The sequence below is a fragment of the Perognathus longimembris genome, chromosome 10, assembly GCF_023159225.1.
Source record: "Perognathus longimembris pacificus isolate PPM17 chromosome 10, ASM2315922v1, whole genome shotgun sequence".
NCBI classification, from domain to species: domain Eukaryota; kingdom Metazoa; phylum Chordata; class Mammalia; order Rodentia; family Heteromyidae; genus Perognathus; species Perognathus longimembris.
In genome coordinates this window covers 38,649,885-38,666,416 of record NC_063170.1, presented here as the reverse complement: position 1 = coordinate 38,666,416, position 16,532 = coordinate 38,649,885, and the positions used below count along the sequence as shown (strand labels likewise).

Sequence of the window (16,532 nt, the reverse complement as noted above, 5' to 3'; positions counted from 1 at the left end):
CCAACACCTCAAATCACCCACTGCCCACAGTTTCCATTGGATTTCACTCTTGGTGTTGCATTGCCTGTAGGTTTTGACAAATGCATGGTGACATGTGCCCCCCCCCCTTGTAGTGTCATAAGGAGCCGATGCACTAAACATCCTGTGTACTCTGCCCCTTCTCCCTACCCTGGATCATTTTTTTTATCATCTCCATTGTTCCGCCTTTTCCAGAATGTTACATGGCTAATGTCAGATAGGATGTAGCCTTTTCAGATTGGCTTCTTCACTAGGTATTGGGATTTCTCCCATGTCATGGAGTGGCATGATAGCTCATGTCTTTTCCACTGTTTTATCCATCCGTTTATCAGCTGAAGGATATGTCTGCTCCTTCCAAGTTTGGGCTTTCATGGATAAAGCTAATAGAAACACCTTTGTTCAGGATTTGGGGTGGACAAATGTTTCAGCTCATTGACATCAATGCAAAGGAATAAGTCATTGTGCATGCCCACCCCAACAGATGAGAGTTCCCATTGCCCCACAACTTCACCAGCATTTAGTGTTGTGTTTGGGATTTTGGCAGTTGTCATAGTTGTGTAGTGGTATCTTCTTGACTTTAATGACATAATAGACATTGTGAGTATGTATGTGTAAAAGAGAGAGAGAGAGAGAGAAAGAGTTGTACTATGGCTTAAACTTAGGACCTGGATGCTCTCCCTTAGCTTCTTCATTTGAGGTTGATGCTCTACCACTTTTAGTCACACCTCCACTTCCAGCTTTTTGGTGGTTAATCGGAGATAAATTTCACACACTTTTCTGCCTCGCTGGCTTCAAACCCTGATCCTCAGATCTTAGCCTCCTGAGTAGCTAGGACTACAGGCATGAGCCACCAGTGTTCAGCAATAAACATACTTCTCATACTTACCATATCTTTTTTGGTGTCTGTCCAGCACTTACACTGATTTTTTTTTTTTTTTTGGCCAGTTCTGGGCCTTGGACTCAGGGCCTAAGCACTGTCCCTGGCTTCTTCCCGCTCAAGGCTAGCACTCTGCCACTTGAGCCACAGCGCCGCTTCTGGCCGTTTTCTGTATATGTGGTGCTGGGGAATCGAACCTAGGGCCTCAGGTATACCGAGGCAGGCACTCTTGCCACTAGGCTATATCCCCAGCCCTACACTGATTTTTAATTGAATTATTTACTTTCTTACTGTTGAGTTTTGAGTTCTTTGTGTATTCAGGCTACAAGTCCTTTTTCTGATGTCTTCTGTGCCAGTTCCAGGCCTTGAACTCAGAGCTTCACATTAACTTGGCTTGTTTATTCATGGATGACACTATACAACTTGAGCCACACTTCCAGTCTAGCTTCTTTGCTGATTATTTGGTAATGGAGTCTCACAAGTTTTTCTTCCCTGGCTGACTTTGAACCTTTATCCTCTGGATCTCAGTCTCCTGTGTAGCTTGGATTATAGGCCTTACAATCTTTACTTTTTAAAAAGTACTGGAGGGGAATTTTATCCCATTCAAACAAGTTTACCTTTGATTTCACACCTTGAAAATTTCTTTCTTTTTTTTTTTTTGGCCAGTCCTGGGCCTTGCACTCAGGGACTAAGCACTGTCCCTGGCTTCTTCCTGCTCAAGGCTTAGCACTCTGCCACCTGAGCCACAGCGCCCCTTCTGGCCGTTTTCCGTATACGTGGTGCTGGGGAATCGAACCTAGGGCTTCATGTATGGGAGGCAAGCTCTCTTGCCACTAGGCCATATCCCCAGCCCCCCTTGAAAAATTCTTGATGTCAAAAGAAGGTCCAGGGTAGAAAGTGAGTAGCAGAATTTGCACAAAGGCATCATTCTATTTAAAACCTATTTGTGCCACAGGATTCTGCAGAGTCAACTTTTGAACACTGTTTCAAAGAAGCAGCTTGACTTGTTTCTATTAAGTATTAGTTAGGTATTGGATTTTCTACCCTGTATCAGTTTTTGTTGTGTAACAAATCATCCAGAACATGGCAGATTCTTGTAATCATTTATTAAGCTAACGATTCTTATTTATTTAGCTAACAATTCTACTGCAGGGCACTTGGAAGATCATTGGTAGGGTCTCTGCATATCATTTAATGGCTTGGTGACTTAGAGTACCTTACTTGTATGTCTGACATTTGACTGGCTTTTAGTAAGGGCAACAGATTTTTGCATTTATTAATGTACAATAGGAATGTCCTATTGACTAAATAAAGCCACAAAACCAAGTTCAGGGTTCATTGGAGAAATAGACATTACCTCTTGATAGGTAATCTGTGACACACCCCACTGGTTCAAAAGCTGGGAAGGAACAAAGTAATGTGTGGCCAGTTGAATAGCAGTCTTGACTAATGTGGTCAGTGGCCTTGGGGTTTGGTGACTAGCATATGGCTCTCTATGTTTCGTTTTTATACATGAATATACTTCTAACTTCCACATAAAGAATGATCAAAAAAGTGATAGTACAGCTTCTTGGCAGACTAACTCACATTTTCAAGAGAAAATTTGCGTCTTGTTATTTTAGATGTGATTATAGCAGTGTTAATGCTTTGAGCCTATAAGACATGCTGTGATAGATCCATTCATTCTCTCACTCAAAAACTAATTGTGGGTCAGCCACTCAAAAACTAATTTTGGGAATGAGGTAACTCCCTGCCTTTGCAGAGCTGGTCTGCCAAGTAGTGGCCAATGCGTTGACATGATGAAGCAAAATAGAGGGGTGTAGGAGGATTTGGGGGAGTTGGCCAATGTCTGAGACCATTTTTGTTTTCTTGATTTGGGTGTTTTTCTTTACCAGCTTGTCCTAGGTGGGTTTCAGTCCAGACGCTGATGCTAACTCAACAGCTCATCTGATGTCAGCTCTGAGGGAGAGAAGGAAGAGGCTGAAGGGCAGTCGGGGGCCTGACATGTCCTGAAAACTGACATTCCAAATGGACGGTCTGGGCACCTCAGAAGCCCTATGAGATGTGCACACACTTACGGGAGCTGAGTTCCTGGAGGACGTGCTGGGGGGATTAGCACAGTGTGATTTCATTTGAGGAAAGGAGAACCAGTGGGAGCAGAGGGTTGTTAGAACGGTGTAACCATAGCAACAAGATGCTGACAGTGAGAGTTCCACAAAGAGAATATGGGCTGGCTGTGACTTCCCCAACCTCGATTGGGAGAATGACACGTCACATTTACCAAGCAGAGCGAGTCAGAGGGAGAAAAACCATAGGTGCTATGGGTGGTGGGGCCCTTACTAGACCGGATAGCAGACAAATGCTTTAATTTCCATTTCTGCCTTCCTTAAGATTTTGAACCAACCTTTATTCAGAGACGTTTTCTGAGCCACATTCTCAGGCCTCTATTGCCAATAGGTAATGGTGGCAATGGTGGCTTAAAAGTCCTTGAATTTTCATAGGCCAATACTCCTTTACCCAACATTTGATTCCCAAGTATTTTTTCAGTGTACACTGTGGGAAAGCTTTGTTTCTTCTTTCATTCATGGGGCTTGAACTCTGGGCCTGGGCGCTGTCCCTGAGTTCTTCTGCTCAAAGGGTAGTGCTCTACCACTTGAGCCACAGCGCCACTGGAAAAGCTCTTTTTATCCAATCCTGTTTCCTAGCTAACAGACTAAAGTGAAAAATGAGAAAGGTTATGATCCTCTCACACATCCCCATTCTCTAAAGAGAGAATAATAAGGTGATAAATCACACTTCCTCCCAGAAAGTCTTTCCTCTCCCCTCAAAGCAAATAAGAAGGATGTGGCAAGTCCCTAGATGGGGAAATGTTTCTTGTTATCAAACAAAGCTGGTGCTGTGTCTGCGGAGCAGACAGGCCAGCCCTCTGCACCGGCTTGTGCAGATGATGTCAGCAGCTGGAGTTCATGAGCATCTCACTTGCAGCATGTGCTCCTGCTGTGAGTGGCTGACAGCACGCAGGGGCCCGGAGTGGATAGCCGCATGCAGAACTTTCATGACTGTCCCTACTAATGGTCAGAGTCTGCCCCAGTCATCAAGCCCTTGATCTTCAAACATCTAACCTCATTACCTTCCCCAGGATCAGAGAACCAACCCCTCCTGGTTCTCATTCTGTCTTGTGTGCACTTAGATAGCACCTAAGGACATGTCTCCTATCCCTGCAGCCCTGTGCCTGTTCTCCTGCCCACCTGCCTCAGTGCACTTGAGAGAACCATACATAACAGGGCCAATTTACTGGTGCTCCCAGAATCCATGGCACTGTTATCTTGCACATGCAGATTTGCTTTTCCTGCCAGGCTGGCGAGCTCTTATAGGAAATCCAGGAAAGGCGGAGAGCTGAGTTCTCCCCAACTGTGGCCTTTTATCTCTCCTTCCCAGGGTGTGCTGGTGGCTCTGCTGGCCTCACACCAGTTACAATAAATTAGACATCAGGACTCTAGTGATAATGCGAGGTCACAGTGCATCTGGCACGGGAGAGAAGGGACAGATGTGCCAGGCTCCAGTATAGTGGAGAATTAGCAGTACTAAAGCTTCCAAACAGTAGCCATTAGTTTATTTCTCTCCAGTCAAACCAGTGATTTTCCTTCTAGAAATTTGCTTCTGTATTGGTACTTTCTAGAATAATGCTAATGTACCAGGTAGCTTCTGCCATGTAATAGAGCACCCCAAAGATCAATAGTTCTTCCCTTTTGCTCATGGGCTTTAGGTCAGCCGGAGATTCTTGCTGCTAGGGTCAAGCTCCATGCTCAACTGCACCAGAAGCCAGGTTTTTAGACCCCAGTCCCAAAGGCCAGAAGTTCTGAGTTGAGTTCAACCATTTGCCCTTACATCACAAACAAAGAAATATGGTAAAAATCAGAGAATGGAGACTTATTGCCTGACAGCCATGTGAAGCAGCACTTCAGTGTATCCTCAGCCATCCTCAGAGGTACAAACGTTGGCTTCAGATGGCATAAGGAAAAAAATGGGGGCAGAGGATGAGAAAGATGTACAGAGTTAAAATAGTCCCAGGTTGTAGGTATGGCTCAGTCTTTGTCCTAGGAGGAATTCTAGATACATTTCTGGAACAGGAGCAGGAACAGGTGGTCTGTTTGCTTTTAAGATGGCAAGAAGACATTGCTTAGCCAGGTACTGGTGGCTCAAACCTATAATCCTAGCTCCTCACCAGACTGAGATGTGAGGATTGTTGTTCAAAGCCAGCCTGAGCAGGAAAGTCCATGTGACTTTTATTTCCAATTGACTACCATAAAGCCAGAATGGTGCTGTGGCTCAAGCAGTAGAGTACTAGCCATCAGCAAAAGAGCTCAGGGTCAGTGCCCAGGCCCAGAGTTTCACTGACCAAAAAAGAAGAAGAAGAAATTACTTGTTTGAGAGGCAGATTGCCTTCCATATAATATTAATATCTGTAAACTTAATCTTGGAGCCCATGGTGATTGCAGAGTTGACTCTAGCAGAAAAGAGCTTAGATCCAAGGCACAGATTCAAAGTTGTGGAACTCTTAAGTTGCCTCTTACAGAATCATTCAGAAGTCTCTGTAGTCTCTTATGAGGTGGCAGTTGGATGCTCCAAGATGGCATCTCCCACAAGTCTTTTGGTCTGAGTCACAAATCAGTCAGCAGGCTAGCCCTGGCTTGTCTACATGCTGGGCAGTGTTCAGTGAGAGCAGACAGACCCAGAAAAGCCCTGGAGGGCTGGGTTCAGGACCCCTGTAATCACATCTCCCAGATCCTATTTGTCTCTCTGTGGGAGAAGCTGCATTTAGGGTGTAGAGGGCCCTGTGCAGAGGTCATAAGGAGACAGTTTGTCTGCTAATAATACTGCTGTCCAGCACTGTGTTGACCTCAGTGGCAGCAGAAGTAGCTGCCTTTGGTGCAAGGTGGAGAGAATCAGGCAGAAATGGAGGGTTCACTAGCCCCGATGGGTGAGGAGTCTTGGAACTGAGTCTTTCTCCTCATTCTTTGTATTTACTTGCATCTGCCTCTTTTTCTACATCTAAGAACTAAGCTTTGTTTTTTAACTTATTGTCTTTGAACATTTCAAAAGCCAAAGTTGTCTAAAACGAGACACTGCTCTCTTTGAGACTCTATTATGTTGGCCTAATTACATATCAGCTGAATGTTTTTTTTCTGGGGCATTGTGTATAAAACAAAGAGAAAAACATTGCCAGTGGCTAGCCAGCCAGTGTGCCTATCCCTCCTCTGGTTGGCAAGAACCCAAGTTCTGGGAGACGCTGAGGGTAAAATGAAGGGCAGCACTATGCTGGCTTCAGAGGGCTTTGCCGTCTCTCTGGAGAGAATAGAAGGGTTTCCATCTACCTCCGTGGGCTGCCATCTTTGCTCTCCAGGAGCCCAGCATACAACCAGGACCACGCAGGGTAGGGATTGGTGAATGAATTGTGGTGCAGGCAGAGCCTTGCCTTTCGGGATGCTGAGGAACGTTTAAGTGGCGCAGGACTGAGCCAGTGTTACAACATCTGCTTTTCATTTGATAGCTGAGGACAGGTGTCCCCTCTTTGCAGCCCTGCCTTCAATCTCCACTTAACTTTTGTCGGGGTGTGATCTTCTTCTGCCTCCGTGCTGCTGGGGCTGGGGTGTCCTGCTCACCCCCTCACCAGACTTCCAGTCCAGAGCCAGCCTCCTCTCCTCATGAGGTTTCGTCTTCCCTGCACTGGCAGGTACCTTCAAGTTCTGATTTCCATTCCAACCTCTTCCTGACACTAGACCATGGATTTGTTTCCTTTTACCTCTATAATAAGTTAGCATGAATTTAGCGGCTTAAAATGACATTATTAGCTTACAATTCTGGAGGGAAATTAAGAGTTAAAATAAAGAAGTTTGTCGTACCAGAGTCTCTGGAGATGGTAGAAGAGAATCTCTCGCTTGTCCCTTCTCGATTCCAGAGACTACCCACATTCCTTGGCCCAGGGCCCCTTCCTGGGCCATCCATCTGGTCTCTTCTTGGCATGAGGTCTTCTCTGACTCTCTTCTTTTGCCTGCTTCTCTTAAAGCCCCCCCCTTTTATTATTACATCAGAAATAATCCAGGAATAATTGTCTGTCTCAGGGATCCGTAACTTGGTCACAGTCACCAAATCCATGTTACCATGGAAGGAAGCTTGCCAAAAGGCTCTGCAGTTAGGGTATAGTCATCTTTGGGGACTGCCACAGTCTGTCTCATTCAGCTGCCTCCTATACAGATTCCTTGCACTCCTCAGGTCTAGGGTGGAGTCCATTTCCTTCATTGTTCCTCCTTGTCCTGTGTCCTGGCTTAACACATGAGCAGCCATTGCCCAGCCATTGTAGGAATGAAAGAGGATGCCTGCCTCACTAATGGGCATTGGTCTTGTGTCTTGCTCTTACCCACAGGCCTCCAGTGAAGGACTTTATACTTTTTTTTAACATATAGGATGAATTCCCAGAAGTGAGACTGTTGGATCAAAGGGCGAACATATTTGTAATTTTGAGTGATACTGTCAAGTTGTTCTCCAGTGGGGCTGACTCCATTTGCCCTCCCATCTGCAGAGCAGAAAGAAGTTTGCTTCTCGACAGCCCTGTCAACGGAGTGGGCGGTGGTCCCATGCTAAGACTTTCACCAGGTTGATGGGTTAAAAAAAAAAAAAGTATCTCAACGTACTTTGATTTGCATTTCTCTTATTAATGAGATTCTACATTTTCTCATGTGTTTAATGGCCATTTGATTTTCTTCTTCTCTGCTTTCTCTACGTATCCTTGTCCATTTTGAAATTTAGATTGTTGGGTTTTCCTTTCTTATTCTTCTTTTCTTTATTTCCCTTCCTCCCTCCCTCCCTCCCTTCCTTCTTTCCTCCCTCTCTCTCTTTTCCTTTTTTTGGCCAGTCCTGCAGCTTAACTCTGTCCCTAAGATTTTGTGCTCAAGGCTAGTTAGTGCTCTCCCACTTGAGCCAAAGGTCTACTTCTGGATTGTTTTGGTAGTATATTAGAAATAGGAGTCCCATGGACTTTTCTGCCTGGGCTGGTTTCAAACCATGATCCTCTGATCTCAGCCTCCTGAGTAGCTAAGACTATAGACACAAGCCATTAGCACCCAACTCTTTCTTATTAATTTCTAGAATCTTTGTATATACACAAGTATTTTCCCACTTTGTCTTTTGTCTCTTGGTTTTGTAGACACTGATTTTTGTCTGGATATAGATTTTTCTGCAATTTTTTTTGTTTCTGAAGTCAAGTTATTTAGAAAGGATTTGTAGTGGATCCTTTAAATGCTAAAACAGTAAGATTATGTTAAAGAAGAGAAATTGGACACAGGCATCTGTCTATCTTCTGAAAAAGATCCAATGAAATGATAATAAGGGAATAATGTAGATAGAAAATGAATAGAGTTGATCTTCATATTTATGAATTCTACATGTGCATTCACCTGCACACACAATGTTTGCAACTCCAGAATCTATGCACGGGGTGCTTTCCAGGCCCTCATAAACCTACAGAATGGTCAGACCCCTGACCTGAGGCACTCTCTTGCTTATACTCGAGGCTGGGCTCTGCCTCATGGCTTTGGTGCTCATACTATAAGCAAGTGTCCTTTTGGGGGCTTATGTATAAGGTTACATCTTCCCCATTTGTGGTCTCTTTTTCTCTGACTTTGCTGTTACAAGCAGCTCCTAGGAGCAGTGAGGTAGTGTTGTGCAGTATTCCCAAGCATAGAATGATGTGATGTGCCTTACAAAGCAAATGCAAATGACAGATTTTATTCAGCTTTGAGTTCAGCGGTGAGTTCAATGTTAATGAATCAACAATGTGTGCTAAGCAAAGTGTCTTTAAACAGAAACAAACATAAAACAAAGCTCTGTGTTGATTGGTTGATAAAAATACAATCAGAGATTCACAAGAACCTTAACTCTATATTTCCTTTAGGTGATAAGGTTCAATATTCACAAATCAGTGTTCAGACTAACATTATAAAATGTAATTACTAGCCAGGTATTGGTGGCTCACGCCTGTAATCCTAACTACTCAGGAGACTAAGATCTTAGGGTTGAGGTTCAAAGCCAACCTGGACAGGAAAGTCCATGAGACTCTCATCTCCAGTTAATCACCAGAAAATAGGAAGTGGCACTGTGGCTGAAAGTAGTAGAGGGCTAGCCTTAAGCGAGGAAAAGCTCAGGGACAGTGCCCAGTCCCTGAGTTCAAGCCCCATGACTAACAAAAAAATAAAAAAACAATGCAATTACTGAGAATAACTATAGATAATCAGGGTAAAAGATATAAGTAAGAAGAGATAATTAAAGGAAGAGATATCAGTGATTTATTTCAGCTGGTATTATTTTTTATTTATGTATTTTTTTTCAATTTTACCATCTGGAATATTTACATGTTTTTATTTCATTTGATTAACACATTGGTTACATTTTTTGAGATTTTTAAGTGAAAAAATATTTTAAATAATAATTTTATGGTTATTTAGGTGTTGGACAGAGGAGTTACAATTTCATAAGTCAAGTACTGAGTATCTTTTTTGGACTTATGTATCCTCGTCCCTGCATAAGAATGCATATCTTGTGAACATAAAGCAGAAGAATATAGAGATTTTTCTTATCTTATATACCAATTAGGAATTAATTGTATAATTGTTATTTTATGAATAAGTTTGTTTCCACCCTGGAAAAAAATACGTACTTGTCAGTTGGCAAGTGCCAAGAATCTCTCTTTCATCTCTTTCATCTCCTCCACCTAGGGACAGTCGGTGATCACTATACTCAGCCATTAAAATTGCAAGGTGGTGCATTATCACTAGTGTATAAACAAGAAATTGGAAGCCCAGGGAATTGCTTGGATGGGGCTGTGAGGCTCTTACAGCCAAGTCCCCTGCCCACAGTGTCCCTGCTGGAGGGAGCCAGGTTTATGCCAGACTTTCTGCACATGACAACTCACAGAACTCTTCTGCTTCCCATCACAGTAAGAAAGTCTCAAGCCTACAGTATGGCACTGTTCACCTGTTTATGATGCATGGATTAGGGAATATGCATGCTAGAGGATGCAAAGCGACACAGTTCCCAAGAACAGTGGCTGTGTAGATGGTCTGGCTACCAACCTTGGTGACAGGTACTGCTAGCTAAGTTATGGCAAGTTAACTATGATGGTAAGTTCACTCATTTAAATAAAACAATTGCTCATCCTTAGTGGCTTATATCTGTCATCCTAGCTACTCAGGAGGCTGAGGTGTGAGGGTCAGAACTAGAAAGCAGGAAAGACTATGAGACTCTTCTCTTAACCAACAAACAGCTGGAAATAAAGCTGTGTGCTAGAGCAGTAGCCTTGAGCCAAAAACATCAGAAACAGCTCCTAGGCCCTGAGTTCTATCCCCAAGGCAGGTAAACACAAGGGTGCACACACACACACACACACACACACACACACACACACACACACACACACACACACACACACTGCACATTAACCCAATAAAGCAAAATCAACCCATATGTGGATATGAGTCTTAAGAAGGCAACATGAACAGAACAGGAAAATAGTAATAATGCAGTCCATGTTAGCATATTTCAGAATTTTAGTCCAAAATGGGTAAATGCACAAAGAAACAGAGGAAGTATTTCAATAACCCATGCTTGTCTGAGCATAATGCCCATTAGATGATGGATAGAAAATGTGAATGAGAGTAGTAGGACCATTATCTATGAACATACCAGGTGAGAAATAACTCTGGGGAAGGTACCAGGCAAGGTAGGTATCCAGGCTGCTTATAGAACCTGCTGGCTGAAAGTTATTCTTCTGTATCCCCACCCTATAACACCTGGCAATCACCACCCTCCTACGATCCTGAAAATGCCAGACCCTATTTAAGTCATGCAGCACTTGACTTTTTGTGTATGGTTTATTTCACATGTGTTTTAGCCTATGTCAGGATGTCTTTATGTATCTTTTTGCTGGTCCTGGGTCTTGAACTCTTGGCCTGGGCATTGTCCTTTAGCTTTTTATGCTTAAGGCTAGTATTCTACCACTCGGGACACTCTCTACTTCCAGCTGTTCTGGTAGTTTATTGGAGATAATAGTCTCACAGATTTTCCTGCACAGACTGGCTTCAAACCACTATCTTCAAATCTCAGCCTCTGAATCGCTGGGATTATGGGTGTAAGCCATTAGTGCCTGGCTCAGCAGGTTTGTAGGAAGAGGAAAGTAGATAAATGTCCAGCAAAGGGCAAAGCCCTTTGTGTCTTTGAGAACCAGAGGAAAACTCTGGTGTCCCAAGTATAAATCACAAGCTGGGCTCCAGCTCATACCTGTGCACCCGTGAGCCCAGCTAATCAGGATGCCAGAGTCTGAGGAACGTGCTCTGAAGCCAGCCCAAACAAGAAAGTCTGTGAGACACTTAGCTCCAATTAAGCACCAAAAAAAAAATAAAAGAAAGAAAAAGAAAAAAAGCCAGAAGTGGAGTTGTGGTTCAAGTGGCAGAGAACTAGCCTTGAGCAACAAAGCTTAGGTACAGCACCCAGGCCCTGTGTTCAAGCCCCAGGACCAGCACAGAAAACAGCAAAGTATACCAATCAGAGGATAGAGGGGATGGTGAGCTGCAAAAATGGTGCCGAAAGATCCCTAGTTCCAGAGCTCTGCTATCTGTAGAGATGGTGCAGAGATGAGCAGAAGCCATTCAAAGGGATAAAGCACACATATCCACGAAACAAAGGCAGGATGCTAAAACAAAAAACAAACAATTGAAAGGTAAGAGAGAGCTTTGAGGCCCTAAAAATAGGGCAACACAAAAAAATTTAAAACACAGTTAAAAAGGCTGGAAGATAATACGAAGGAAATCTCTTAAAGGATAGTGTAAGGAAATAGGGGTGGAAAGGTAATGAAATTAAACCATTTTGACAATAAGAGGACCAAACAGAAGGAAGACTGAAATGTAGGGGAGAAAAGTTATTTTTATTAAAAAACAACAACACCATTTTTCAGAGTTGAAGGTCAAGATTGCTCAGATCGCAGTGCCATCAAGTATATGGCCTTTGAATTAAAAGGAAAACCCATGCTAAGGCACATTGCTGTGAACTTTTAGGAACATCTTGGCGGGTGGAGGGTCCTCCAAACTTCCAAAGCAACAGAAGAGGTTCTGCCCAAAGGATTAGTAACACAGTGTTTATCTCAATAACAATGCCAACATCTAGAAGCTAGGGAGAGTAATATTTTGATGGAAATAGAAATTTTAGCCCTGATGTTTGTATTTAAGCTGGTAGTTAAAGATGAAGACAGAGTTATCTTTAGGAATGCCAGAATTCAAATGATTTCCAGGGCATTGTTTTCTAGGTAGGAAGTGCTCCAGTGAAATGAAAAGGAAACCAAAGACAAACACACCAGCCATAGATGATAATGTAAGAAAGACTCAGGCATGGAAGGCAGTCAGAGCAGATTGGAAAAAGGGTTCAGAGAGCTCCAGAAATAATGTCTCCAGTGAAGACCACGTGGTAAGGCTTTTATGTGCAGGGGATATATTTACAGGTAGCGTCAAGGTATTGAAATATGTGGAATAGATGAATTATGGATACATGTAATAGCAAGGAACTGAAAAAAACCCAGGTAATTAACTTAAAAAAAAAGTACTCTTGCGCGCACACATGCGTATACACACACACACACACACACACACACACACACACACACACACGGCAATGGCCCAGCAGTGAGTAAAAATCTACGAGTTGTAATAACACATACACTGTTACTGATTTTAAAATTACATAATGCAAATTACAGATGGAAATTCAGAAAGAAGAGCAAGCTGACATTCAGGTGTAAAGTTTTTTCTTTTTACTGGATCAATATGTAGCCTCCTAATTCTTTTCCCCACAGATACAATCTTTAACAGGGATCAAAAAACAAGTACATTTTTTTTTCTAAATTTAGTAAACTCTGCATTCTGTCCGTGAGTTTTAGAGGGCAAGGGAAGGGAGTGTTGCTGTCTGTTTCTTTAGTTGATTTGCAAGCACTGGAGAAATTACAAGGAACAAAGGGGAAAAGAGCCATAAATACAAATGAATTCCTTTTATACAAAAGTTGAAAAACCGCAGGACATGCTCCACTTTTTTTTTTTAACACTCCAGGTGTGATGGGAGATTACGTATCCACCACAGGAGAAAAGAGAGTTAATTAAAATTTTTGCTCCAACTCACAGAAAGAAATGTCTTTCCGTTTGATAAGCAGGCTGGCTTTTGAGTGCTATTGCTGCTTTCTTCTCTTCTCGATGGAGTGTCACAAAAAAAGCAGATCAAAGAGAGCTTTCCATCCAGATCTGTTTCTCACCACCTTTCATAGCTAATGGACTTAAAAGGGTCTGCCACTGACTGGAGGTGTTCATCAAGCTGGTTGGGAAATGCTATCTTCTTACTGTATTGATAATATGCAAACAGACTTTGGTAGATGTTTATGGTAAACCACATTTAACATTAATTAAACGGAGACCAGCCCAATAAGTTGGAATGGGGAAAGTTTGGCAGAGGGTCACCCCGCTTCCACCATTTGTATTTTACTCATCAACTCGACCCAGTGAGTGATTGATGGCCAGAAATTAGCACTTGAGATTGAACCCTCCCAAGCACAGTAGTCTTGTGTTTTTCCCCCTTTTCTTTTTAGTCTTTCAGCTGTTGCACCCTCTAGCCGACATCTCTTATCCCAAGGGAGGAAAAGTGTTTGGGAGAAATCCTGCTGTTTTTCTCTTCAAGATAGTGACAAAATGAAATAAAATGGAGCAAAATAGAAGCGGCAGGGTGAGGCCTGTCTGAGAGGCTGGGTCAGGCTGCTGCTGGGGTCGTCCATTGTCTTGCAGCTCTAGGCACCCGCAGAGAAAACTCGGGTCTGGGCTCCTGCCACCAATGAAAGGATTCCATTCTGCCACTCAGGGCTTTGTGAGGTGCCAAAGCTTGTCCTGGTTGCTATGGCTACTGTCTGATTGTGGTGGGTTTGTCACAGTGCTTGATAAAGTGGGAAGGTTATTCTTGATAGGCCCAAGTCATCATAACCCTGCAAAGCTGAGAGTGTGGATTGAAATTTTTTAACCGGAAATGCAGGGGTGGGGGAAGGGAATCTCAGGATACCACAGCCACTGCCACCAGACTCTTCTGCCTGAGGGCTGTGCCCAGCAGGAAGGATCGTGGCTATTTGGGCATAGAAGGAAGGTACTCCTGTATCCTAAGGGGTATCCTGTATCCTGATTGAGGCTTCCTAGGCACCCTTTCCTGACACCAGTAAATTGATGATTCTCTCCCCCCACACCTCTCTCTCTCTCTCCCCCCATCTCGCTCTCCTTTCTTCCTCTCCCTGTTCTTCTCTCCTTTATTTCCCTTCCTTTACTAGTTTTCTGCCCCACCCTTTGGTTCAGCAGCATTTCTCACAGACATGGCTGATCCTTTCAAAGTCTTTGAAAGGAATCGTTAGATTGGATGTCACAGCAGATGGATGCTGCTCCTAGAATTATAGATTTGATGTCTGTGTGGTGTTTGTGCTGGTACATGGGCTTGAACTCAGGGTCTGGTTGTGTTCCCTTAGCTTTTTTGCTTAAGGCTGGTGCTCTAGCACTTGAACCACAGCTCCAATTCTGGCCTTTTTGTGATTAATTAGAGATAAGAGTCTCACAGACTTTCCCACCCAGAGGGCTTCAAACCACAGTCCTCAGATCTCAGCCGCCTGAATAGCTAGGTTTACAGGTGTGAGTCACCAGTGCCTGGCTGACTTCTTTTGTTGTTGTTGTCAGAAGATGAGCTAGGCAGGTAAGCTTAGGCAGATGGTCTATGTGGAAGTCGCTGGCCTAGTTGCAAGTCTCTGTTCTTTAAAACACAGCTTCCAGCTTCTGATTCAGCAGATCTGGGGTGGGCCTTGAGGATCTGTATTTCTCCAGTTTGCAAATGAGGCTTTTTGCTGGCTCCACCACGCTTTGAGAGCCTCTGGACAGGCCAGTACTTTTTATATAGTGAAGAGGGAAAATTAGGCTCCCAAAAGATCGTTTGCCAGGAGGTTTGGGTGACTCTGCCAGGTTTGGTGAGATGGGTGCCCAGTTATAGAAGCTCACAGAGGTGGACAGGTATTCCCTCATCTCTCTTCCTCAGTCAGGACATCCACGAGCCAAGACCACCAGCTCCTGTGGCTCAAGCAGGCCCTAGGGCCTCTGCAAAGAGCATTCCAGGACAAAACACAAAAGTGCTAAGTTCAAGTTCTGCCCATTGTACTCCCCTCCCAACACTCCACCCCCCACACCCCCCCCCACTCCACCCACCGGCCAAGCCCACTTTGTTCGCAACCTGGAGTCCCCCCTCCTCTGCTGATGTTTGAAGCCTGGGTGGTTTCAAACCAAGTGACATTACTTGCCTGTTTGTTTATTGTGAACTGTCAGGGCTGGACAGGGCCTTTTGCACCCCATGTATCTCTGAAATACTAGCAGGATGAATCCGTGCACACACACAGGCTGAGAAACATCTGGGCAGTGAGAGTGAGATTTTCCACAGCCAGAGTTGAGAAGCCAGCTGACAAGAGACAGGGAGCTGGCGTGCACCCAGGGCCCCCAGGGGTAGGGTGAGGGTGGCCGAGGCCTGCTGTCCCCATAGTGAGCCCAAGTGGTGGCCTCACATTCTGGGCTGGCTGCCTGTGCCGGCAGGGGTGTGTTATTCAATTGAAAGACAATTGTTAGTCCAACATATCTAGTTTGAAATAAAGCTAGTCTTCATTTATCCCGTGTGTGTGTGTGTGTGTGTGTGTGTGTGTGTGTGTGTCTCCCTGCTGCAGCTGGATGCAGATGACACTTGATCACCTGTCAAATGCAATTTCCCTCCCCACAGCATATGCAGGTCACCCAGAGCAGAGAATGTTATCTCTCATGCCCTGCATGTGTCTCGGAGGCACAGGAATTGTGCTTCTCTCAAGAGGCTGTTTGTCCAGACAAGAAGAAAACAAAGTGAATGGATTAACTTTTTGGCTCTAATTCCTCACAGATTGCACTGGGGCTCTAGGAAGAAATCCTAGGCGGGCAGTTAGGCTCCATGCCTGAGCACCCCCATGGTGCCTGGCTGGTGGGTGGAAAGGTCCTGTGGGTGGGAAGCTGAGCCTAAGTGAGGCTGCCACCGTGCTCACTATGGCTGGCCTTTCTTCTTCCACAGGGGGCAGAGGTGCAGACAGACTATGTGCCTCTGCTGAACTCACTGGCAGCCTACGGCTGGCAGCTCACCTGTGTGCTACCCACTCCCGTTGTCAAGACTGCCAGGTAAGTTGCTGTCACTATGGAACACTCATGCCAGGAGGACCAGCATCAGGTGACAACCTCTCTTCTCTCTCACCATGAGTGGTCTCAGGCAGGACCTGTGCCCATTGGATCAGGGCTGCCCAGGGGAACTGAGTAGTCATGGGCCACCTCAGCCGACGAGGAGGCCCAGAGAGCTCTCAGAGGCAAAAGAAGTTCAGCACCTGCTCTGTGCCCCCTGCTAGACCAGTGCACACTTAGGGCGTAAGAATCTTAGTCCTAAAAAGGAAAGGAGGAAGAAGAGAAGAGGGAGGGAAGAGTCTATGGCTTTTTTTGTTTCTTTCCTTGAGTCACAGTGTGTGTAGCCC

At 44.4% G+C, this 16,532-nt stretch overlaps 1 protein-coding gene across 4 annotated transcripts in view; it reads left to right on the top strand.

Moving 5' to 3' along the window:
* The window catches only part of Rftn1 (raftlin, lipid raft linker 1), a 204,286-nt gene that overhangs the window by 176,063 nt on the left and 11,691 nt on the right, over window positions 1-16,532 (top strand). For all 4 annotated transcript variants that reach the window (XM_048355927.1, XM_048355925.1, XM_048355926.1 and 1 more), the window contains exon 8: window positions 16,085-16,188. In XM_048355927.1, the coding sequence (XP_048211884.1) occupies window positions 16,085-16,188 (104 nt within the window). The remainder of the gene's footprint in view (window positions 1-16,084; window positions 16,189-16,532) is intronic.